The 25,364-nt window shown below is 45.6% G+C and overlaps 1 protein-coding gene across 9 annotated transcripts; it reads right to left on the bottom strand.

The window, feature by feature from the left end:
- Nucleotides 1-3,691: 3,691 nt before the first annotated feature.
- On the bottom strand, nucleotides 3,692-22,515 carry SERBP1 (SERPINE1 mRNA binding protein 1). 9 transcript variants are annotated; one of them, XM_057399177.1, is made up of 11 exons: nucleotides 22,090-22,515; nucleotides 21,994-22,048; nucleotides 18,817-18,973; nucleotides 17,761-17,898; nucleotides 17,547-17,642; nucleotides 16,891-16,965; nucleotides 14,510-14,687; nucleotides 11,368-11,415; nucleotides 8,685-8,858; nucleotides 7,694-7,732; nucleotides 3,692-6,713 (listed from the first exon to the last, which is right to left on the bottom strand). In XM_057399177.1, the coding sequence occupies exons 1-11, from the start codon at nucleotides 22,498-22,500 to the stop codon at nucleotides 6,657-6,659; spliced, it is 1,428 nt and encodes a 475-aa protein (XP_057255160.1). In that variant the 5' UTR covers nucleotides 22,501-22,515; the 3' UTR covers nucleotides 3,692-6,656. The 9 variants fall into 9 exon arrangements, with proteins under 9 accessions (XP_057255160.1, XP_057255161.1, XP_057255168.1 ...); XM_057399178.1 differs by having other exon boundaries at nucleotides 17,547-17,618; XM_057399185.1 differs by having other exon boundaries at nucleotides 21,994-22,045; nucleotides 22,097-22,512.
- Between the last annotated feature and the right edge of the window lie 2,849 nt (nucleotides 22,516-25,364).

Below are 25,364 nucleotides of genomic sequence, written 5' to 3'. Positions count from 1 at the left end.
ACACCACTGCCTTGGAGCACATCCACTGTCAGCACTGTTCACCTGGCTTGGTGAAGGAAGAGTCATCAGGAGCCCTGCAAAGGGCTCCTCACAGGGCAGGGACAGAGCCACCTGCATCACGAGGCTGCTACCTTGAGGCCATGACTTCCTCCACTTCAATCACAGAACCCCAGCCTGGTTTGTGTTGGAAGGGACCTTAAAGCTCCTCCAGCTCCAACCCCTGCCATGGGCAGGGACCCCTTCCACTAGAGCAGCTTGCTCCAAGCCCCTGTGTCCAACCTGGCCTTGAACACTGCCAGGGATGGGGCAGCCACAGCTTGAAAAGCAAAACCAAAAGGGAGCTCTCTGTTGGCTCGTTTCCCGTTCTCATCCCAGCTGTGGCTATGTCACCTTCTCCAGGAGGCTCCAGCACTGCCAGGCTCAAAGGCACTGCAGGACAAGGCTGCTCCTATCCATATCCAGGCACGTTGCCTCCTGAGCCAGGGCTAGGCAGGCTGGGGTACCCCAGTGGTTTGCCAAGCTCTGCACCTCCATTCAGCTTTCAACACCTCTGCAGTGGGTGGGAGCGTTAATGCTTCATAGGAAGGTGAAACTCATGCTTTGGGGCAGGAATTGTTCCTCAGCTCCATCTAAACCTGCCCTGGGGCAGCTTGAGGCCGGTTCCTCTTGTCCCATCCCCTGTTCCTTGGGAGCAGAGCCCAGCCCCTCCTGGCTCCATCCTCCTGTCAAGCACTTGTAGGCAGCCATCAGGTCCCCCCTGAGCCTTCTCTTCTCCACACTGAACCCCACAGGTCCCTCAGCCCTTCCCCATCACACTTGGGCTCCAGCTCCGGTGCCCTGTATGGATTTAGGAACTGAAGAACAGAGACTGAAGGCAGCTGCCCAGGATCCTGCTTCCCCAAGGCCGAGTAAAGTTCCTATGAGAAGCATGAAGAGTAGGAGCAGCAGCATTCCAGGTACCAGCGCTGGCCATCATGCTGTGCACTTGAGGGCTCCTCTGCAGCAGAGACCATCCCAAGACGCCTGTTCTTGCATGTCCCACCTGCCCTGGGCAACACAACAGCCATTCCCCATCAATCCAGCGTGGTCCCTGCACCTACCTTCAGCTCATCTGCAGCAGATGCTGCCTGGGACTCTCCCACATGCACCAAAGGATCCTGCTCGTACCATAGATGCAGCAAAGCTCCTTCATGACTGGTACTGCAGGAGGAGAACATTTACCCAGCTGCAGGAGCACTTGGCATGAGCTCACCTCAGACAGCAGGAATCGTGCACTGAAGGGAAACAACTCCCAGTGTGCCAGTAAATGCACATGACAGTATCTTGAGAGGGGCAGGTATTCATAACACAGCACCCACAGTACCACTGCCAGCAATGTATCCTCCTCCCTCCCACCCCCATCCCTAACACAGATGTAAAAGCCGTGATCTCCAGGCTCCCAATGAAACCACATGTGAGGAGGCTTTGCAGCAGCTCTGCAACACAGCCCCACTCACTGGTGGCTGCATCCTCACTGCCACAGCCAAACTGGACCACGCTCAAGGTCACCGCTCAGACAGGACCGCAGGAACATGCACATCCACATGGAAACAGCTTTTAGAAGCAGCCCACAACTGATCTGCAGAGCAGCCTTTGAGAAGGGCCTGTAGGGACAGGCCAAGGGGAATGGCTTTAAGCTGCCAGAGGTTGAGGAGACTGAGCTGAGCTCTTAGGCAGAAGCTCTTCCCTGTGAGGGTGCTGAGGCGCTGGCACAGGGTGCCCAGAGAAGCTGTGGCTGCCCCATCCCTGGCAGTGTTCAAGGCCAGGTTGGACACAGGGGCTTGGAGCAAGCTGCTCTAGTGGAAGGGGTCCCTGCCCGTGGCAGGGGTTGGAGCTGGAGGAGCTTTCAGGTCCCTTCCAACCCAAACCCATCCATATCCTATGATGTTCATCCTGGTCTGACACGGCCCAGCAGGACTGCCCATGAAAAGGCACATTAAGCAGCAATGGTCATGTTGTCCCCACACGCTTCCCTCCCGCTCCACATCATGGTCCTGCAAGTGCTGCACAACCTTCAGGCACTTCCTTAAAGAATGGACAGAAGGGAATCTTCCTTGTCCTCCATACACGGTAACAGGGATCCTGCAGTTTGTCAAGTACAAATCCCGAGCACAATCAGACATGGGCTATCTCCAACTGCTGAACTGAAAGCAGTAAAACTGATCCCATACCCTATTTACCTTCACCCACTAAAGAATGTGCCAACAAAACAAAGCTCCCTCACCTCTTGGTGTCACAATGACCTTTGTATCAACGGCTGGGGTGAAGATCAAGCAGCTCAAGAGCCCTTATCAGTAACTACAGCCAAGCTACACCCTGGGGCAGTGAACTGAAACCTCAGCTCACGCTGTACCGTCCGCAGAGGGCATCAGCAACAGCCCAGCTCATCCCCTGTCCTGCAGTGCACCCCAGCATGCAGGTTTGCTGCTCCTGGCCAAGAGGAAGACATCAACAGCCATACGACCACCAGCACTGAGACACCACACACACGTCACAGCCCCACAGCACACCAAGCTGTAATCCTGCTGAAATACGGGAAGAGGAAATACCCTTGAGCTCCTACCTGCTCTCTCTTCCAGTTCAATCCAAGGTGCATTATCCTCTGCAGCCCTGCAAACCTCAGTCCCTGAGCAGAAGCAGCAGCCATCAGGCTCCAGCCACATGGAGCCCCACACAGCACTGCTAGGAGCAAACCCCACACTGCTCTTAGCGTGAGCTCAGAACACAACAGCTCCATTAGTCTACATCCTCACCCTGTTCTGAATGTCAGGTGTTTCACCTGTGATAACAGTGTATGGAAGGAGATGAAACTACCCCAGAGCAGTCTCTGGCAAAGTGAAGCACAATTCCTCACATCCACCCAAGGCCACTCACACCATCCACAGGAGATTTTGCCAGGTCCCAGCTCTGTCATTTCAGCTGGTTCCAAGGTTTGGTCTCCAGCCTGGTAACAGACATCTCCCACCTGGGAACATTGGCTCAGTGGCACTCAAATGCAAACACTTCACTTGGACTTGGTTCGGGGATCCCAGACAACAGAACTCCATTTCTGTGCTCTCCATACCCAACCTGGCAAGAGGCTTCCAGCTGGGCAGCACGGACAACTCAGGACCTCAAGTCAGCTGCACACACCCAAATTAGAGACTTACTGCCAAAGAAAGGTATTAAAACACACAGAAGGCCAAAGAAAGCACTCCTTTGTCATTCACCCATCTTTGCACAGGCCTTCAACACGCAGACGTAACACTAGAGCACATTTTCTCCTTGCTCTTCATGTCTCCAGATAAATCACCCCATAGGACTTCATGCAAGTCCTACTCCAACTTCAAAAAACAAGTAACACTGTTAGTAAGACAACAACCAAACCTAAGTCTCCAAGTAAGGACAAATTACTGTTTTCCCCTCACTCAGGTTACATCCCCAGAATGAGTATTGCATTTGGGTTTTCAAGTGCAGGACCCAGTGCAGCAGGGACGTGCACTTGGCACAGGACACCACAGCACTGGGACACTCAGCGCTTGCTCCAATGCACCTAAGCCTGGCCTGGAAGCTGTTACCTGGCCAAGGCAGAGCACAGGAGCATACAATCCAAAGGGAATGTGGTCCTTGTGAGGACTTTAGGAAAGAAGCAGGTTAGCAAATGCTGGAAGTGTCAGCTTTAGGCATATGTCCTGCGTTTATTAAAACAAGAGCGTGGCTATGCAAAAACCAATCTCCACAGGCAAAAGCCATTACAGTCAAGAGTGGTCTCAACTCCTCCAACTGCAAACAGCATAAATCACACCGACTTCTGGTGGTTCAGAAGTATTCATGTCCTTTCCCACCCAGCTAACACTCACATTTATTCATCAGTCTCATTTCCTCCCAGCATCAGTGGTATTCAATCCGTAAGATGAACTTTCATGCTCCAGCCTTGCCATTCAAAAAGCCAATCGGCACCACGTGCTTTTCCTCTCCAGCTTTTTCAGCTTGTTGATTGTAAAAAGGTCTAGTCCTCTGGATTTGGCGTGACAGCAGAAGTAGCAAGCAAGAGGACTGAAAATGTTACTAAAGAGCAAGCTCATTCATCATAAATAAGCTACTCGGGACACAATTCCCCAAGGAAAAGTCCATCCCTGGCAATGGAAACCCCTGGGCACTATCACCATGGGCAGACTGGCCCTTCTGGGGCAGAGAACCTAGATGAACCACTCTTCACCTCAGTGGTTTCATTTCATCTCCGTGTGTTTTTCATGACATTTTTAAAAGAGCATGAAAATAAACCTTTATTTCAGTTCACACCCACCAATATTAAAGATAAATGTTCACAGTTTTAGTTCTTGACACAAATGGACTGAAAGAGGCAAATTTACATCTATCAGAACAGCAGACGGACCCATTGTTAAGTACAAGCTGTCTTGAAAATCAGATGTGCCATTTGGGAGACCGCTCTATGCTCCACAGCAGGAGAAGGGGAAGCTTCTGAGCAAGCCCAGCTAGCAGGGCCCAAAACCCATGCACCGGCTAGCCCAGAACTCATCTGCAATGTAAGCTGAATGGCAATGGAAACAGCAAAACACAGCTTGGGTTAAGGAGGGGAAGGTTTATGTTACAGAGAAAGCTTTTCCTTAAGTGTGTTTCTGCACATCAAGGTATTTGTTTGTTATCCAAGGTGTCCCCAGTGCTGGAACTGCAGCACATTCTACCTTACCACAAAGGGAGAGGGAAGAGGAACAATTCAGTGCTGGACCTGCAGCAGCTCCCACGCTGAGCACCTGGGTAGTATCAGCAGAGAAACGAACCAAGAGATTTTGATACCATCCACTGTTTGAAAACTTGCCTCCTTCTCACAGCCTGGTACTTCAAACTAGAGGTGAGTGCACTAAAACCTCTAATGCAATGGTATTAACAGCGGTTTACAACAAAAACTTCTGTAGAAAACAGTTCAGAGAAAGCAAGCCAGCTGAACACCACAATTAAGGAGTCTGGTATTTCATATTCAAAGGTCTCCAATACTTTTTGCCTGTCCTGTACAGCTTTTAAAAAAATAGGGCATTACCTTTTGTTTTCTATCTACCTAGTTAAGAAACTACAAATATGTTATAAGCTGTCCAAAGTGTAAAACATTAAATAAAACGAGAAACCTGTTTCTACTCTCCTAACAAATGCTGCAGATAAAAACCCTTAAGAAACCCTCTTGATCAGTCAGTCTCTCAACTCCTTTTTGCGTCCTGAAGTGGCGATGTTCCTGTCACAGGGATTAAATTAAACCTACGGTGAATTTCTACAGGGGTAGGAAGGGTTTCTTACAATCTGAAAAACATTCATTTGTCAGCTAGCCATCGGGTGTCCAACACTGCACAGAGCCAAACACAGCTCTGAGGGAGAGGCTAAGCCCTGGGGGTTTGGTTTGCATCTATTTAGTTGCAATCGCGCACACACTGCGACGTTCCCATCTGGAATGGGAAAGCAAAACTTCCTCCTGCCAGAGCCAGCCATGGCTGGCGGGTTCTTCTTCTGAAGACCTGCCACTGCTGGAACAGCGCTGTGAACGCATCAGGGGCTGATGTACCCATGTCAACACTGCTGCTCGGTTCCAGCTCCCAGCCGGAGTCCGGATGGACTAACCGGAGCAACAGCTACCACCTTCCCCCCCTCCCAGCTCCAGCAACAGCAGATCTCCATCTCCAGGGTATCCCCTCAAAAGAAAAAGCATCAGTAATTTAAAAACTTTTTTTTTTTTTTTCCAACAAAGCATCTTGTTCTGTTGAAGGGAGGAGGAGGAGGGAACAGAAGAAAGGTAAAAGGGGCGAGTGAAAGGTGTAATACATTACTTGTTAAAAACTGGCTGAAGACCAATTATCCACACGTCATTGCTGGATCAATACACAGGTATTTCACTATAAACCAATGTGCTTTGAGTCTTTCCTCACGTATCTGCTATCAATTTTGTATAAAGATTTTCTGCATTAACAAACTACCAAACGTAGGTGAAAAATGACTTTTTTTTCCAAGTCTGAAAGCAAGGATTAATCCTAAAGTACTCCAGGAGCTGGAATTCCATACAGCACTAACAGTCGGCCAAATTAAAATTCCACATGTTCCAAAAGACCATGGGGCTGATAAGAATCTGCTCAACAGGAGTTCAGGAAATGGAAATAGTGTGCAAGAATTAAAACCCAGTTTGAATTTTTTTTTGGGGGGGGAAATGTCTAAAATCCTGAATAAACCAAATAAAAACCACAAATGAAGTGAAAGCTTTTAACTGGTACACACTGTTCACACCTATATTTCAAGTTTGGAAACGCATATTTTCAAGCAGCAATACAAAAAAGTATCCATGAAGAATGCATAATCTCTGAAAAAATTATGAAAACATCCCTGCTACCATTACATTTCTAAATACAAAACTGACTACCATATTGTTGCTTCTGTGTAGCGAGAGAAGTTCATTTTCAAAACAGATAAAATTCAGTCTTTAGGTGTGAATGGTATGAATGACAGTCTCTTTTTTTTTTTTTTTTTTTTTTTTTTTTTTCTGTTTTGTTTTTAAATTTCTTAGTTGTTTAGGATCCTTAAGCATGCAAGCCTCGGAGAGGAAGGCCCGACGAGGGCAGGGGTGGCTTATGACATCCAGTTTAGGACAGAGCTGGGAAAGCCTCTGGGTCATCTACATCAGGAGCAGAAGCACTTGACTGAAAGAGAAACATCAGAAAGTTATTACCTGCAGCAGCATCAAGCTCTACCATGATTCTGATTCTTCATACAGCACCAAGCCCTTGCACTCATCATGCTGAACGGATCGTATTCAGAGCAGGGAATATCAGGATGCAAAGAGTCTAGCACTGGAAAATTACTGCAAGAGCAATCTTTCCCCCTCCATCATAAGCAACTTTTTTATTCCAAGGACTATAAAGTCTTTTGTACTACTTTCTGAATCAAAGCTACATGAACAGGCATTATAGGCAAACAGACCATGCTTGCACATGGTTATCATACAAGGTTATAAGTCTTTTTCCATTCTTAGACACCCCTACATATGGGCTTACACTATAGCACCAGCACATAGCCATTAATTCTTACCAAGGGACACAAGTGTTACAGAAAAGGCCAGTTTGTAGCACAAGTTAGATTTCACATGTTGTATTTCCCCCCAGTCACAAACTAGCTGTTGATAGAGAGTATTTCTGGGCCAACCTATCCCCAGAAATTCATACACTGACCAAGAATCAACTCAGCACTTCCCAGAGTTTTATAAAGGCTCTGCACCACACCTGAAACCAGTGCTGCAATGCATTGCAGAAATTAAACGGCTTAGAATACTCTTCCCTTTGTCCGTGAAGGATGTGGAAGAGCCAAGACAGTGGCATTTCCTGTAAACATACTCATTTCTCAAGAGATATATTTAAATCATTCTGAAAAAGCTGTATCAACACCTAGAGGCAAGACTGAGACACTGCAGAAGCACCCAGCCCACAAGCTGGAGTTAAAAAGGAATAGCAGGGCCTTAAGCCTATTAAGATATAAAGCCTTAGTATTGCCAGTTGCTCATTCTGCTTTGGTGGAATGAGCAAGTCAAAAAAGCCAATCTACCACAGAAGAAGTTACAGTCCCTGCAAGAAGAGGAGGAGAATCTTGTTTGCAATTAACACAAGTACCATCAAAGATCACTAACCTGGTTGGGTGTGTGGATCACGTCAAACTCCTTCACCAACTGGAAGGAAATAAGCAAAGTTAAAGTAAGTTGCAGGAAACTGTTTAACCACTTTATGACAGCATTCTTGAAGCAAGATGCTTCATGTATCAGTGAAACAACTCAGAGCAAACACCACCATTTAACTTCAACTCCTTAAAACTCTCAAAAAGAGTTTTCCAACTACTAACCCCAAAACTTGAAGTAATCCAGTGTGAAAGAGGAATGTCCCAGAAGAGACAAAATTGATTAAGTCTGGTCTATGTGAGGAAGGCCACACGACACAGACTGAACTCATTTTTTAGTAACCACATGGTTATATGCATTTAAGCCAAATAAGTGATCCATAATAAATCCAATCTTTCCTGTAGCTATACTACAGCACTTCAATTTCATGTGTGCCCTCCCTAACCGCATTCAGTACTTTTCTTGAGTATTTCCTTAGGACTCTCAGACTAGGAGTGAAAAACCCTACTGCAGATTAGAAAAACAAAAAAAGCATGAAGAGTCTGATTTCCACAGAAAAACTCCTTAACCACTCAAATTCAAGCAGGTGTAAAAGCAGTCTTTCCCTCCCAGTAGGTCACAGTGCAGATACACCATCCTGATGGTGCCTGAAAACAGCTCCAGCACTTGCAGTTCTGCTCTGGCACACACACAGGTTATCTCACAGTACATCCATGTCCATACTGAAGAGTCATTTTTGGGGTTTGGATACAAAGATGGACACTTTCTTTAAATCCAACCTACTCCTCACCTTCCCTTTTTTGTGTTTAATAAAAACCATTCATCCTTCTGTCCTAACAGCAGCCTAGTTTAAGGTAAACTTGTAAGAACAGACGCTTGGTTTTAAAAGGTGGTGTCTGTTGTCAGAGCAACTGCCCAGAAATAAGACACCTAAAACTGCATGTATGAAAACTGTAACAACAACTGAAACTAAACTCCTCTGCAGCTAAAAGCTGCAGCCTCTTACCTTGTCAGTTCTGCCTCCACGGCTGGCCCTGCCACCACGTCCTCGACCACCCCGTCCCCCTCTGCCACCGCGTCCGGGGCGGCCAAGGTCTCCAAAGTTGATCTCCAGCTGGGATGTAATATCATTTGCTGGCTTGCGGAAGTGATGATCCATTACAGAGTCCTCAGCATGAGCCTGAAATGAGGGTTTCTTCATGAGTCAGGAAAAAACATCACCAACGGAACCCTTCCATCTGTAGCTGCACTCTTACCACCACAGCGTATGTGCTCACCTCCAAACGCACCCTCAAATTGATGACTGATTGACTGATTCAAGTTAAAAATGCAGGAATCGTTAGGAGTCATGTTATACCACTTGTGCAAACAACAAAACCACAGGCAGGTAGTTAAATAAGCACCGGAGCAAACGGGTATCTTGCATTTCCATAATTCAGGGAACACGTATAGGCTTATATGAGACTAAACTATCACCGAGCCAGCACAGAACCTCATTTTCTAGCACTTTTCCCTTCATATTCCCAGAAATCTTCAAGTTCTGTTAAGTTCGTTTCATTCTTTTTAAATACTTACTTGATAAGCCATCTTTATTTTGCTCAATGAGTACTTTACACTTCCTCATTTTCCTCAACCCCATATCACAGAATCCCACACACAGAATGTTTGTGCTGGAAGGAACCTTAGAGCACATCCAGTTCCAACCCCCTGCCACGGGCAGGGACACCTTCCACTAAGGCAGGTTGCTCCAAGCCCCGTCCAACCTGGCCTTGAACACTGCCAGGGATGGGGCAGCCACAGTTTATGAATATATAGATACTTAACACCAGGGAGATGGCAAGAACCCCTCACTGGCTTGCACCAGCCCTATCAAACAGCACAGGAGGCAAACACAGTTCAAACACAATGTAATTGAGACAGCTGAAACATTAATGCTAGAACAGAGAACCAGACTCAGTAAATGCACTGCAAAACATGAGTCTCATCACCTCTGCCATGACACAACATTGTCTTGCAGCTGGTTGTTCACAGTGCATTCGAGACTTGAGGAGCAAGGTGTGTACATCTAATACCATAAATGCTGTTAGTCAGGACACTGGAATATTTCAATTACACCGAACACACAAACAACAAAGTGTTTTTAAAGTAATTATTTTTCCTATTTTGTATAAATAGGTTTTCCATGTGGTGGGTCAGGTTTTGGCACCTTCACAGATGAAAACTGGATGAGACCAAGGGTTTAACTTTCTTTCCCTACAAGCCCCCAACTTCTGGCACAGCAATTACCAATTTGCCTGTTTTTCTCCTACAGAAGTGCAACGTGCAAGCTGAAGCCTCCTAACTTACTCTTCTTGTGGTGCAATTACACAATATGCTGACTTTCAAAGGCAACATATTGTGCAATTAAGCCCCACAGTCTTTAATTACTGTTTGTGGATCCTCCACGAGGCAGCCAATGGATACACAGGTCTGCATCAAAAGGCTGAAAGCTGCTTTCAGGGATTCCATGAGTCAGTCCCAAGCATCAAGGATGGACAAAGCTATAAAGACCCTTCTCCCCCACCAAACTAATTACACCTTTCTGTGCACAGCTGTACTTGTGGCCTTCACAATGTCCTGCAGCTGGATCAGGCACAATGAGAAATACCCCTCCATGCTGCTTTATTTCAAACTTGTTTCACTGGGATGTATTCCATGTGACAACCAGATTCCATCCACTCCTGATTATACAGACTTGAGTCTCCCTCAGAGATCTCCTTTCCAAACTGGGGAAGTAAGCCTAAGCAAGTTATTTCTCAGAGAAAAGTCATTCCACACCTCAGCCTGACTACTATTTGTAAAACAGCACACAATACCTTCTGTTACAGCTTTGATTCTTTTCTTACTACTTAGTGTTTTATCTACAGTTTTGATCACTGACTGCACTTTCAGCTTACTGGGAGTTATGACATTCTCTTCTGTGAGACACAGTAGCAGTGGGCTTGTACATTAATTCTGTGCATTCCCTTCCCTACGTTTACTGCTTCCAAAAGAAACACTAAAATCCACCAAACCCATTGTATTTTCACAACTTAACTTTGTTTTAACCACCAAACCTACAAATAGTAAATTCTGTACATAACCTGACAACTTCTTTATCCAAAGTAACTAAGGCTAATTGAAAACACCAATAAAAGACCTGGCATATTCTCCTCATCCACTTCTACTGCTCTGGTGACAACAGCCACAGACACACTGCACAAATTGCATACTCTGAATCATCTCTGGAAGCATTTCATTGTTATGTATTGGCAACTCTCAGCAGTGCTCTGATCTAACAACTGATAGCTTCTTGAAGGTTTTGCTGCACTTACAGGTCTTGGGGAAGGCTGTCAAAAGTTAGGAACAAACTACTACAGGAAAGGGGGCCAAAGCAGACAGCAAAGATACAGAAAAACAGCAGTAATGACAGAAAATAAAGACTCATGACAAAAGCATTCATGATAAGGTTTGAATTCAGCTCAGTTAGGAGCAGGGATATTGAAGGGTCCTATATGGTGTAAGTTAGACAACAGGCATGGACAGAAAAGCTCTGTATTTTATCTACTTGTAGTCTCTATTTTGGTAACTTTTGTATATCCAGACCTCCGTTTCAGAAGGGGGTCTTATCAAAACACAGGTATTACTGGTTAGATATAAAGGATCAGTACCTCATTTGACTCCAGCAGACTCCCCTGCATTTCTGTCATCGCCTTTGTCTGATGAAAGTTGCGTGTCCACGCCAAAGTGACAAAAGGAACAAAGGGAGAAAACAAAAGAAATGAGACTCAACTACATACAGAAACAACAGGTAATAAGGTCACACGAGCTTGCTGGATACAGATGTCACTGAGCACGTGGAACAGCTGAAGGATGTCAAGGAGAAGGAGATCAATAGCTGTGCAAGCATCCAGAGAGACTGGAAGATGGACTAGACCACAGGCACAGAGACAAAGAGAGATCTCAGACTGATACCAAAAGAGTTCAACACGAGCTGCTGACAGCTTTAGTATAGACCATGCATGCAGGATGATCTCTAGCACCTCAAACCATCAGGCACAGCACTGGACAGATAAGAAAGTGGGATGTTTAAAACTGCTGCTAATGAAAAAAGATTCCTGCACAGCCTTGATTCAAGAGTCATTCTCCAAATCTGGAGAAGATGAACTGTTCTCTTCCAAACCATGTCTCTCAGCCTCCCATTGCAGCCTCCTCTAGAGAAGCAATTAGATTAGCAAGAAAGTATGAAGGCACAGGAAAGAGGCACAGCAGAGCAGATACATCAGGTAGGACCTCATCTACTATCAAGTCTTTCCAGGAGACTTGCATCCAGCTTTTGGAGCAAGCTTCAAGATCTCTCCACAATATAACTCCTTCCCAAGTTTTGTTCAGCTGCACCAGGAGAACTTACAAGACCGAAGCCACTAAATCAGCTGCTGAGAAAGAGAGGACCTCTTTTATGGCATAACCCAATCTCCTAGAAAGAGTCTCATTAGATTAGGGCTGTCATGACACATGGATTTTATATTAAAACAGCAAGAATCTGAGACAGTATTAAGAGATCGTTTTATATAAAGCATCCCTTTCTAGTAACTGTATAGCAAATGTGGAAAAGAGAAGAGACCTCAGACAGGGTAAAGTGTTTCACCCCTCAATGAAGAGCACAAGAATGAAGAAGACAGGGCTTTCACAAGATTAGGGCAGATGAACAGTACCAGATCCTCAGACTCACTTTTCCCAAGGTCTCCTAGAGCATCCTCCCAGTAGTTCTCAAGCTACAGGGATGAGGGTGGTCATCACAACAATTCAAATACACAGGGTCCCACTGTGCTTTTTCAGCCATAAGGTACAGAACACTGGGACTGAAATCCCGAATTTACTTATAAACCAAGACACTTCCACACATCAACTCCTTCATAAATAAGAATGAGAGAAGCCTTACATCAACCTTAACTTCATGACTCATAAGTATGTCCAAGAGGACAAACAGGAAAAGAACAGCACGTGATTGGTAGGTTTTGTCCGCTGAATATTCCACCTAAACCTGCTCACAAAGGAGCCACAGCAAAGGCTTTCTCAAAACCTGTATTACAGAGCTGTTGAGCCAAACCCCCCCCATGCTTCTTCCTACAGGATCAGGGAACAATGAGTAAGTGAAATGGGGAAACACATCCACTGGACACACACCAAAACCAGGGTGAAAGCACCTAGATTTAAAGGCAATATCTCAATTCTATGCTTACATAGCAAGAAGCTGTTAGCATCTTAAGTGATAGTGTTAGAAACAAGCGACTCATTTCTTCAAGGAGAAGTCAATCAACACACCTCTCAAACAGAACAATCTAGTAACCATCTCAGTTCTTCCATGGAAGCAATGTGATTAGTTATTCTCACTGGGTTTGCGTGGGGTTTTTGGAATTGACTACCAATGTGTTTTCAAATGGAAAATACAGTACAGATCCTTCTAGCTTTGAAATCGAGAATATCACCATGTTCTTAACATGCTTGTATGTTAAAAAGACTGTCTTCAGCTGACTAAATGCCAATTTTACATTTTTTAGAGGGACTGAGGGAACTTGAAAGACAAAAGGTTTAGCAAATCTTAGTCAAGTACAGAACAATTTCTGTTTAAATATAGTCTTTTAACATACAGCACCATTAAGTCTAAATCCATTTTCCTTTTCTACACAAGCCAGAGAAAGCAGTATTTAATGAACACTTCACTGAACAGCTTAAGGTAAACACAAAGATACACAATCATTTAAAGAACTAAAGAACTTACACAGCAAGGCAAGGCAAGAAAATAGCATGACTGACAAAGTCAAACCCATTCTAAGTTCAATGAGACTGGAAATGGGAGTTTTCACTGGAGAGCACTGAGTAATGCCTCCCCCTCAGTATTGTGTCCCCAGCTTACAAGAAAACACTGACAAGGTGTGAAAAAGCAGAAATAGATATTAGCAGACCAAACAGAACACTACTTCAAAGGCAGTCAGAACCATCTGGTACACAAAACTGCGGGCCACCCATATCTTAAGTGGGCCACTGAATACATTACAGTGCTAAAAACAAAGATTAAAGCAGCCCTGCATTAAAAAACAGAGCTCTCAGCACCTCCCTTCCTTCTGAAGTGAAGGTTTTGTCTCTCCTTGCCACTATCTTGGAACGGAAGAATGAAAATCTTGCAATGACTGAAGTACGTCTGAGAAACTCCAATCCTACAGCAACCACGTTGAACATCACTGAAGCATACAAACACATCACCCTGACCCTCAAAAGCTTCAAGGAGGGCTGTCTATGTAATATTACAAAATGAGAAGATACCCATGTTACAAAGGTAACATACACAGTTCAGATACTAAGGTGTCTAAGACATGACCAGTATTTCTTCAATCTTACGCTGTGTTTAGCAAGCACCAGAAGCCTGTGTACTGCATAAGACAAACAGATGCTAAATAACACAAGCCTTCTTAAAAAAAAAAAAAAAGGAAAAAATGCAGATAAATTTGATTTTGACAACCCCCTTTTAAAATGCTCACCAAGAAGCTCTCCTTACAAAGTTATCTGCCCAGACGCAGCGGTATTCCAGCCTTATCCCTAGATTGTATCACAGTATACACCAACCTAAGCATTGTTTAACTGCTAAAACGGACCACAGTAAGAATGTCTACATGAGATAAATGCTGTTGCCACTTCACAAGCTTTCAGCTACAGGTCAGCGTCTCAAAGAATGAAGCTTCCACTCCAAGAAGTGCACATCAATGGCAAAACCTACACAATCTGGATACTAGCAAGTATTAAAAACCACTTTACCTCCTCGCTCTTTGACTTGTGAAGAACAAATCCTTTTTTCCATTGCCCATCAGCACCCTCATTTGGTTTACGGATGTTGAACTCAACTTTTGCACGATCCTTACTTTGAATTGCTTTCCACTCATCCAGGGTCATTTCCTTAGGGCCTTCTTCCTTAACTTCTTCAACCTCATTCTCTCTGCAGTAAATTCATGGATTATTGGTCATGACTTACAGAACTCACATTCTAGATACAACAAATTCAAAATCAGTTTTTATTTGTAAGTAGATTATAAAAGCCTGTCTAGTATTTAGCAGTTAAGAGGTTTATATATGAAAACTTATCTCCTTTAGCCACAGTGCCAAAAACATATCACAGCCAAACAGACACCTCTAAGCAACTAAATGGTGAGCACAGCCCCATGATGTCTATTCTCCACATAAATGACAATTTTCTTTACAAATATGAAGGCCTAACTTGTGCAATGGACTTGTTTGGAGCTTCCTCCTCCCCCCCCCTTCTTTGAGATACCTGTCCCCCAGAGGTTCAAGTTAAGGCAGTGAGAAACAGCTTGTTCTCACCACAGTTTTCAAGCTCGTTCGTTTTTTAAGTAATAGGATTTAATCAGCTTTGGATATCCTGCTTCCTTTATTGAGCCAAAGACAATTGGCAATTTCCTATCTAACTGAAACTGTTTTTACTTTCAGCTAACTGGAAAAGAACAAGAGCATACAACTTAACTACTTGTAGAATGTATCACCTCATTGTAAACTTTTGGGGCCCCTACCTTCTGCCAAAGAGCTATTTTTATGTAAAACACACGCACACTATGCTCAATAACAGACCATGTTCCAGCTACAGAGGCAGTCAATCCTGTAGTCACTCTTTTGTGTGTTTATGCAACTGAATTTCTGATTTATAGAAAACTAGTCCCATGTATGTAACGCAAAAAGATCATGAAAGCCTCAACCTAAGAGGAAAGGTCTTCATTTTGTAGCCATGAATTCTGATGTAATAATGCAGAGGTTTTAAATGAAAACAACTCTATTTCCATCATTTTCTATTCTGTCCTACAGAATATTTTTTTTTACATGGTATATATTCAGAAGGTTTTTTGCTGTTCAAGGCCAAGATACTACATCTAAGCATTCTGTACGTTTTACTGCAGTAAAACAGCCTACAGTTCTCCTGAAGCATTTGGGTTAGATCCACACCAAAACAGCCAACTTGAAACTAACCCATGTAAAGACACTTTCCTATAAAGATAACTGATGGCTTACAACAGACTTGCCATGATTGAAACTAAGAAGTCTGCATTTTCTACAGATCTGAGGAAGCACCAGCACACTGCTACTGATAAAGGTCCAGGAAATACTGCAGTCAGAGCAAATTTAATACATCCAGCTTTCCAATACATGTAACTTTTTCAAGGACTAGCTAGCTTGCATTTCCTGATCAATGCTCAAGCTGTATTTCCTTACAAATTCTCATACTACTTCTGTATACAAGCTGATCTTAACCTTGGACCACCACAGCCTTGGAGAGTAACACTTAGTCTTCTTTTAGTTAAGCTAAATCCATTTCTTACTCTCTATGGAGTAATTGCACTTTCTTTAAAACTCAGCAAAGTCATTAATGAGGAAACCAAGCTCCAGCAAACTGCAAATTAGAAATCTTGTGCAAACAAGTGTTTCAAAATTCATCTTCTCTGCCCTTCTCTTTTGAATCCATCATAAAGCACATCCCTCATTAAAACATTTTACTGTACTATGCTACCATCAAAATTTGTATCATGCTTTTACATCAACTCTAAGTGTCACGTTCTCATTCTGTTTTTCTAGTTACTCTATTTCATTCATCCAATCACTGGATGTATGAGGTGTCCAAGTGGAATGAGAAGCAACCAAGTGAACTTCGAGGTTAACACACAGAAGCTGGAGAATGAAAGGGATACAACCTTCCTTCCACAGGCTGGTCACACTGTCTCAACAGTGGGTTTGAAGAACTAAGCTTAAAAAAAAGTTGTCCCTCCACTGGCAGAGGAACATCTTGTCCCTTTTGTTTGGTGGTTCTACCTAATAATGAGCACAGATGCTTCTGGATTTGGTATTTAGGAGATGCAATCCCCAGACCCTAAGCGTATTAAAACCGATTATTAATGATTAAATTTGAAAGTGACCTAAGAGCCTGCATGACACTAATGAACAGTTTTAAGATAACAATTTTTAGACACACAGACTTTAAAAGAGACAGTTGTTCAGCAGCACTGTGAATAATTTCCTATCTGCTAAAGAAAGCAGAATCTGGCTTAGGTAAAAGAGAAGCAGGAATGAGTCTTAGAGGTTAAAGGCAAAGTAATGCTGTCTCTGAAGCAAAGAGCGTTAGGAGGAGTGGTACTCACTTATTTTCAGAATCAGCAGGCGGATGCTCCTCTCCCTCTGGCGTTTCCTCAGTTGCAGCCGACTGATCCAATTCACTGCAATTACATAATGTTTGGAGTTAGGCTTTTTAAGAGTTCGTCCCTCTTTAAAGCTACATAAGATTAATTACTAAGTTGCACAGTGAACTTACACAAGCCACTCTTCTTTAAAAACAACTATTTATTTAAGGATTGGTGCCCTCTGTGCTTTTTACATTCACCTTCCTAAAGGTTTCCCCCAACACTTAACTAACACCCCTTCTGAAAGCCTCCTGCTTTCAAGCACAACATGGGTTTGCACATTCAAAATTCTGTTTTCAATGTAATACTCATAAAAAAAGCATGCATAACCTGATCTATATTGTTAAATGGTTCTATTAAGTAAAAGAGCTATTAAAAAAAAAAAACAGCACAAGACCCTCCATGCCAAACTTCCCCAAAATCCATTTTTTAACAGCAAAGCCATCTCTTGTGTTACAAGAAATTGCTCCCTTACTACATTCTGCACAGGCTGCTTTAATAGCATAGCAAAAATTATCAAAATCAAAGGCAAAAAAGGCAGCTCAATCTTTGTATTTTGCAAGCAGTTAGAATTAACATTCTGCTAAGAGTTGTCTGAGCAATGACAGATTACTAACGTTAGCTCGTCTTTGACGGTTCCCCAGTTGTGTGATCCACTGCCACCACGCTTGTCCTCATGCTTTAGGCCGCTGAAATGTGAATGTGAAACAGAACTAACAAAACTGAGTTAACATTATAGTTTCCAGAGACAGAAATTCAAAAGCAATTATTAAAATGTATATTAATTATAAAGAATAGCCACACTAACAATGGAAAAAGTTAAAGACTTACGATCTATCACTGCCACTATGTCTGTCAAATTCACGCTTGCCACGAGAGTCAAACCCATCTCCTCTGCCCATGCCACGGCCGCGGCCACGTCCTCGGCCAAGTCCACCACGTCCACGCATAGGTCGGTCAATAATGGGTCTAGCATAGAACAGCCAAACGTGAGTATTTCACCTCCCAAAGTCTGCAACATGTTTTTTCAGGTTTTCTTTTTCTCTTTTGGGAGTTTTATTTCCTTACTTTTCCTTTGGTAATTACTGTTTGTAACTGTGTCCAGGCTCTAGATTCAGTGCCAAATTGTTACACCGAATAAACCCACATAAATAATAATGCCCGCATTTTAGGATCTGGAAACAAACGCTCAGAAGGATTACTGTTTGTTTACATCTCCTGACACTAAACTCCAAAATTTAGTGTTTATATTGTGTTATATAACTAGCTGACAAAACAATTTCCACTTAACTCACATTCATCCAACTTACTTTTAAAATGATTTTATCTCTGGCTGCTAAAATTTTAGTATTTGAACATTATTTTCAGGACACTTGAATTCTGGATCCCTCATGATACTTGAGACACTTTAAATCTTGTCTTGATGTAAGATGGCTTCTCACCTCCAGATCTGAAGCCGCTGCAGCCAAGATGAACACACCTACATGGACAGCTTTTATTGGCTTGAAGTCAGCCGTATGGATTTAAGCAACAGTGTAACAGCAAACAAATCTCATGCTGCAGGCAACCGCTACACTTGGGTTCCTTTCCAGAGCTATCTGCTACATTTAGAGAGATATGGTGTGTATCAACGATTTAAAACCTATTTTCAGTTACCGCCATGGAACTGCCCATCTTCGTTCATTCCAGTCTAAAACTTAAGTTTGTATGAAAATCATGGAAAAGTGTTATGGTCTGGATGACACACGCTCTTCTTGTGACTGACAAAAACGTAATTCAAACCACTTAATTTTGAATCAATCAGCTCTTTGGTTTCTAACTTAGCAGCAGAAGGCAGGACAGCCCCTTCCTATCAAAGCTTTTTGTCATGCAAGGCAGAATTCTTACTTATCCACAGAAAATTCTCCTCCTTCTCCTTTCTCATCAGCGGGTTTGTCGAAGCGGCGCTCACGAGGAGGTCGTCTCTCCGGTCTCCTGTCAATCGGTTTGCCTTCACCCTGCTGCTGCTGCTGCTGATCAGGCCTCCTGCCAATGCGTCTTATCCCTGAAACATGAGGCGAAACACATCAACGGAATGTGGAGCTGCTCGGGGACAGATACCACTCTTAACACCATAAAACAGTACTGAAGGTAAGCTGGAACGGAAGCTTTTCTTCTAGCCTTGTGACTGGATAACCTGTGAAGCTGTAAGTCACTCTGGATATCTGATTCTTCTTATTCACATCTTTACACAGCATTTCAATCAAACTGGATTTTGCGCAAGTGCAAACTCTTACAATACTGTAAGAAACAAAACCTTTAGAGCACAGAATACGCGAGGAATCTGTGTTAAAGCAATAGGGTCAACTTTCCAAGAAGGATCAAGGTAAGCAAGATTTTTATTTCTCTCCAAAAGGTGCTTTTCAGGTAGAACAAGTGGTTTTTATTTTGATGCGCAGCAAAACAAAGTCAGCATCACCACACCAGACCCTCTGACAGCCACCCTGCTTCATCACCCCATGTCCTCCTATGAAACTGTTCTGGGCAGCAACTCAAACTCAGGCAGGTGCCACCTGTGTGCTGATGTGCAGCAGGTACTGCTCAATGACTAACAGCGTCCTCATCCACACGGATCCTCACAGTGCAATACAGCTCCTGCCAAAGACTCACCTCCTTGGGTACGTACTTAAACCAGCTTAAGAATACAGCGTGCCACTGAACCCGCCACTGCTCTTCCCCCACCCTCTATGCCTTCCAAAAGGGGCTTATTTTAAATGCTAACTTCCTATTATCTTCTTCACTTAGACATCTGAAAGATCTTAAACACAGTTTTCTTTTCTACCCATCCCCAAGGCCTGTTTAGCCTTCTTCAGAAAGATCTGGACAAGTAATTACTGCTTTGTTATGCTATTTTCTTGCCAAAATACTTAGGAATAAAGCACTAAACAAACCAAAGCTGGCTCAAGAATTGTGAATTATCTTTCGATTTTAAACCTGCCTATTCTTAAATATTTTAAAGAAATAGGTCCTGCCTAACAAGCAATGTCATATTTGGGTGGGGCTAAAGAAGTTACAGTTGTAATGATATCCAAGCCAACACACCCAAATGAACAATGTCTTCTTACCTTACAAGCTGTACTTAACATCAAGTTTGCATGACATGCATTGCTGGCTAAGTAATCTTCACTCCCTGAGGAAACCCAAGGGTTAAGCTCACTAACACCTGCTTTGAAAAGGACTCGCAAACCAAGACGACCATTTCATTTTAAGAGGTAAAGCTCAGCAAGGAGAGGAAAGCAAACAGGCCAGTGTCACATAGGAGGTATGCTGCAGAACTGGAATAAGCCTTTTGAATTTCGAGTTCAACACCCTGCTGTGCTCACAAAAACCTGGCTCCTGCTTGAAGCCAAACCAAAAATAGAAGTTATTTCTTCTTAGTATCACAAAGCTTTGAACTGGTAATTCACCAGTCAAATAACCTGCACCTTTACACAGCAGTGGAATAGTTTTTAAGTGAAATAAGAGTCAACACAAGAATCAAAACTCATTGATACTATAGCATCAAACACCTTTACGACAGTAGAACTATTGCCCCACACAAAACATGGACTTCTTTAAACTGGAAAGTGGCTTTGTTTCCTACAGTGCTCCACACACTTTCTCTGTTTCACAGCTGTAAGAAGCCATGAAATACTGATCTTCATAGTGAAGTAGTTCTCGTTCTTGAAAATGAATGTGAAAACCAGGAGGTAAACACCGACTGCTAGCCCTGCCAAAACCCCTTGTGTTGGCCAAAGCCTCTGCCCATGCTTCAGGTTTACCTTGTGAGGAACAACACCGTAATTCCGAACGTGACTAATATTTCCAGAGGACACTGGCTTGGGACAAATTACTGCATTCCTCAAATGGAAAAAAACTCTTAAGCACAAACGAACCATAAGCAGAAAGTATTGTGACACAGTTCCTAAACTCCTGCTCTCACCAGTGTTTCCAAATAACGCTTGGGAGGCCACTTCCCAAAACAACTGGTATATTAAAACTTTTTCTCTCTCAAAAAGCATAAAATACGGTAGAGAATTATCCTGCAACATGCACTGCAGTAAATAATGAAGTATTAAGATGCTTTCATATAGCACCGTGTTGTTCCAAACTGGCCCCGTTTCTGGAAAACCCATTTATAGAGTTAAACTGCAGTGAGCCAGTTATTCCTTCACCCACCCGTCAACTGCTGTCACCACACTCTGACCCATTTCAAGGATTCAAATTCAATCGGTTCTGCACATTCTGACACGCAATGAAGTTTGTGCGGGATATAAGTGCCTGTCCACAACATGTGCAGACAAAATCTACCCCTCCTCGCGCAGAGCTGTGTCCTACTGTGCTCACATCTTATTAGCTTACCCTATTTATACTTCGATTCCTGTTTTCCCTAGCTTCCCGTGTAGGATGTCCTACAGGTTTACATAAACACGGTGGAGAACGCACATAACCTGTTATTAAAATACATACGCGAATCCTATCAATACTGCTCGGCAGAAAAACGACCCAGGCGAATTTTAGGAAGCCCAGGTTCTCTGCCATACATCCTGTCAAACACGCCGGGGCACCCCAAACACGTTAAGTTAGGGATGCGTCGCAGGGGTTTGATGTCTCGCCTCGCTCCTTCCCCGTGCCCCGCCGCAGAGGCAGCACCCGGGCACCCCACGCCTCCATTTTGCGCGGGCCTGGCCGGGCCGTGGGGACACACCGCCCGGCACCACGTGCGGCCGGACTGCACGGCCACGGCTGCTCCAGAGCTCCTGCTGCCCGGGGCCGCCCTTAAGGGCCACTCCGCGGCGGTGCCCCGGCGGCCTCCCCGCCATGCGCTCCCCCACGTGGGTGCGAGGCCGCCGCCCGCCGCGGGCACGGGGCTGCCGCTGCAGCCGAAGGCCCGGCCCTGCCCGGGGCCGCCCCCGCCGCCTTCCCGCCGCCGAGGGCTCCTTTGTGCGCGGCGGGACGCGGGACGCGAGGGGCGGCCTCGCGGCAGCGCCGCGGCGCTCGGCCCCCTCCGCCTCCCCCGCCGCAGCCCCCCGCGGCCCCGCTCACCCTCCTTCCGCAGCGGCGCGCCGGGCTGGCCGCTGCCCTCCTCCCGGCGGTCGGCGGCGCCCCCGGCGGAGGCGGCGAAGGGGGGCAGCGGGTTCTTGCGCTCCTTCTGGGACTCCCTGCGCAGCTGCTTGGCCGCGCTGCCGACGCCACCGCCGGCGCCCGCCTGGCCCGGGCCGCCGCCTCCGGCCCCACCGGAGGAGTTGGTCTGGGCGCCCGCCGGACCGCCGCGGGCACCGCCGCCCCCCTGGCTCCCGCCGCCGCCGCCGCTCTCTTTCCTCCGGGTCTCGGCCGCCCGCAGCACCTCGAAGGGGTCGGACTCGTCATCAAAGAGCTGGTCGAAGCGGTTGGTGACGACGCAGCCGAAGCCCTCCTGCAGGTGTCCGGGCATGATGGGCCCCCGTCGGCGGGATCCTCCTCCGATGCTGCCGGGCCCCCCGCACCCTGCTCGCTGCCGCACAAGATGGCCGGCCCCGAAGAGACCCGCTTCTCTTCCGGCGCCGGGCACATCCGGGCACCTCACCCCGCGCGGGGCACGCCGGGAATGGCAGGCGGCCCGCGCCCGCCGCCGCCCGCACCGCCCGCAGGACTACAACTCCCGGCGTGCCCCGCGCCCCCATTGTGCGGGGCGGGCGGGGCGCGGGCCCTCCCGCCGGCGCCATCGCTGCCGCCCCACGGCGGGGCTCGGACGGGCGGGTCCCCAGCGGCCCCTCGCGGAGCCCGGCCGTGGTCGATGCCCCCGGGGGTAACGGAGGGCTCTGGAAGGGGTTTGCCGGCCGCGGTGACATCAGGCCTGACGCCGTTAAGCTGCTTTATAAGCGCCTTTCTGCACTCCAGGCGCCATTCGCCCCTGTCGCATCCCGCCCTCCTCAGGAGCTGGGCGCTTTGCCTGTGGAGGACCTCCTGTCAGGGAGCAAAGCACCAGGATATGTGTACAGCTTATCTAAGGATTAAACAGTCATAGAATGGTTTTAGGTTTCGAAGGGACTTTAAAGCTCCTCCAGCTCCAACCCCTGCCACGGGCAGGGACCCCTTCCACTAGAGCAGCTTGCTCCAAGCCCCTGTGTCCAACCTGGCCTTGAACACTGCCAGGGATGGGGCAGCCACAGCTTCTCTGGGCACCCTGTGCCAGCGCCTCAGCACCCTCACAGGGAAGAGCTTCTGCCTAAGAGCTCAGCTCAGTCTCCTCAGCCTCTGGCAGGTTAAAGCCATTCCCCTTGGCCTATAATGCAGGCTGGCTGCAAGAAACTTCGGTTTTTCGTTAACTGGAGACACTAAAAGCACGCTCCGGTCTGAGTGAAAGCGTGACCTGGACACAAGTTTCATCCCTTCCTCGTTGTGTGTATCTGGATAAGCACACAAATATATGAAGCTGCTCCCTCACTTCAGCCTTCTCCTCTGTCTTGTTGCCTTATGAAAACAGGTCAAAAAAGCCTGAAGGGCCCGGAATTGGAGATGGGCATTTTGGGTGTTGGGGCCTTCCCACGCAGCCATGGGACAGCCAGCCGCACGGCAGTGCCCCGCTCAGGCACGGCAGGGTTTGTCCCCTGTCACTGCCTGCCACCAGATCCGGTGCAGAGCTGGGGAGCAGCACCCTGTCAGGTGTGTGCTGTGGTTTGGGAAGGCCATGCAGTGCCACGGTGCTCAGTCTGAAAGCACATCCTTCCTACATCATTGCCATGAGTACGCGAAGTACCCGCCTACAGAGGCTGGGTGAGAGACAGACTTGATGCGGGATACATCATTGCACGGCTGAAGATAAAAGGAGCGTTTTCATATTAAAACCCTTTAAATCTGACACCTTCACTATCATTAAATCATGAGTGAGGTAAATACGTGCCACTGAAGGCAACAGCAACAGCAGTGTTTTAAGAGACTGGCTGCTATAACCAATAAAAAGTCGCTATTTCAAAACCCTGCAGATGGGTCTTAGATGTACAATAACATTTTCCAACTCTCATTAACATTTATACTCACCTAATTAGCAGATACACACAATTAGAAGCCGGTATCAAGTGAAAATGTAAATATTCACAGTATTAATTAATCTTTATAGTTCTAGTTACAGCCAGTGGGAATCCTATCAAGATTAAAAGCTATTTAACTGGCGTGGATTTGACACATCCTTCTAAACCACTATTTCCCATGCTCACACTTTAAATAAGTTATCTGAACCTTTAGGCGCCTCTTAGTATAATTAACTTTATCCTCAGCAATATTTTCTTGTATGGCTAATATTTGCCTTGCCTACACCAAGAAGTTGGACCATTTTAAGTGATTGCTTTAGAAATGAAGTTCGTTTGCTCAGCTCTTGAATGTGCATTTGCTCAGAAACTGAGGGCTCCACAAACACCCTGGTCTTGAAAAGCAAATCCACAGTTTAATTTCTTCTATAATGAAAATTATCTTGGTTGCATTTGTTGTTCTTCATCAGCTTTCCCTGCAGTGTCACCTCTGTTCTGCTCTTGGAAGCCCTGGAGGAAGCCCCTCCTGCAGTACCACTGCGAGGTTTGAGGGGACTGGGGAACTGCGTCATCACACCAGACATTCACCCTGTTCTCCATGTACTGTTAAGTAATCCCCATAAATTATATCCCCAGTCTACATCGTATCACATACATTTTATGAACAAAATAAGGTTGTTTCTCACCTGGAGCCCTGACACGCTGCTTGCCACGGGCAGCTTCTTGTTTGTAGAAAGGCATTTATCACAGAAATGGACTTTGTTGCCTGTCTTCAGGCTTGGGATGTTTCACTCCAAGGGAATTCAGAGCATCTATCTTGTTGCTTTTGCAAGGACTGTGCACGTCCAACTCCTCTGTAAGCTACCATACATTCAGATACCCAGATTTTCCAGGTGCAGACATAGCATTATAGGTTTTGGGTCACACCTTGAATTAAACACACCCAAAACTGTTTCAGAGCATTTTAATATAAATGGAGACATTGATCACCACATGAATACAGACACCAATAACCACACTTACTCTTTCTGTGTAGCAGGGAACAGGAGTTGCAGGGTGAAAGCTCCAGCTCTTCTCAGGACCATTGCACACTTCACAGAAGCAGAGAACCACAGAATCCCAGACTGGTTTGGGTTGGAAGGGACCTTAAAGCTCATCCAGTTCCAACCCCCTGCCACAGGCAGGGACACCTCACCCTAGACCATGTCACTCAAGGCCCTGACCAACCTTCTTCCTTATATTCCTTGCTTGCAGCTTGGTGTTTGCAATAAAGAGCACCAACAGTTAGCCACACAGGTCAAAAGTCCAAATGGCAGCTTTGTCCACCAAATATAACTCACAGTTTTGAGGCCATAGGGAAACATTTCACTTCAGAACATTAAAAAGGGGAGGTAACATATTCAAACTAAC

This window comes from Pezoporus wallicus, unplaced genomic scaffold (genome assembly GCF_028554395.1).
Source record: "Pezoporus wallicus isolate ANWC-B61680 ecotype Strahan unplaced genomic scaffold, APGP_CSIRO_Pwel_v1 contig_11395, whole genome shotgun sequence".
Taxonomy (NCBI): domain Eukaryota; kingdom Metazoa; phylum Chordata; class Aves; order Psittaciformes; family Psittacidae; genus Pezoporus; species Pezoporus wallicus.
The sequence above is the reverse complement of the archived record's forward strand: the minus strand, read 5'-3'. Positions and strand labels throughout refer to the sequence as shown.

Bases quoted from the DNA above. Each gene is read 5' to 3' on its own strand.
- SERBP1 (XM_057399177.1), bottom strand. From the start codon at position 22,500: ATGTGCCCGGCGCCGGAAGAGAAGCGGGTCTCTTCGGGGCCGGCCATC. The intron at 14,688-16,890 runs GTGAGTACCACT...AATTTACTGCAG, and splicing joins CCTGCTGATTCTGAAAATAA to AGAGAATGAGGTTGAAGAAG. The intron at 8,859-11,367 runs GTACTGATCCTT...CCCTCATTTCAG, and splicing joins GTCTGCTGGAGTCAAATGAG to GCTCATGCTGAGGACTCTGT.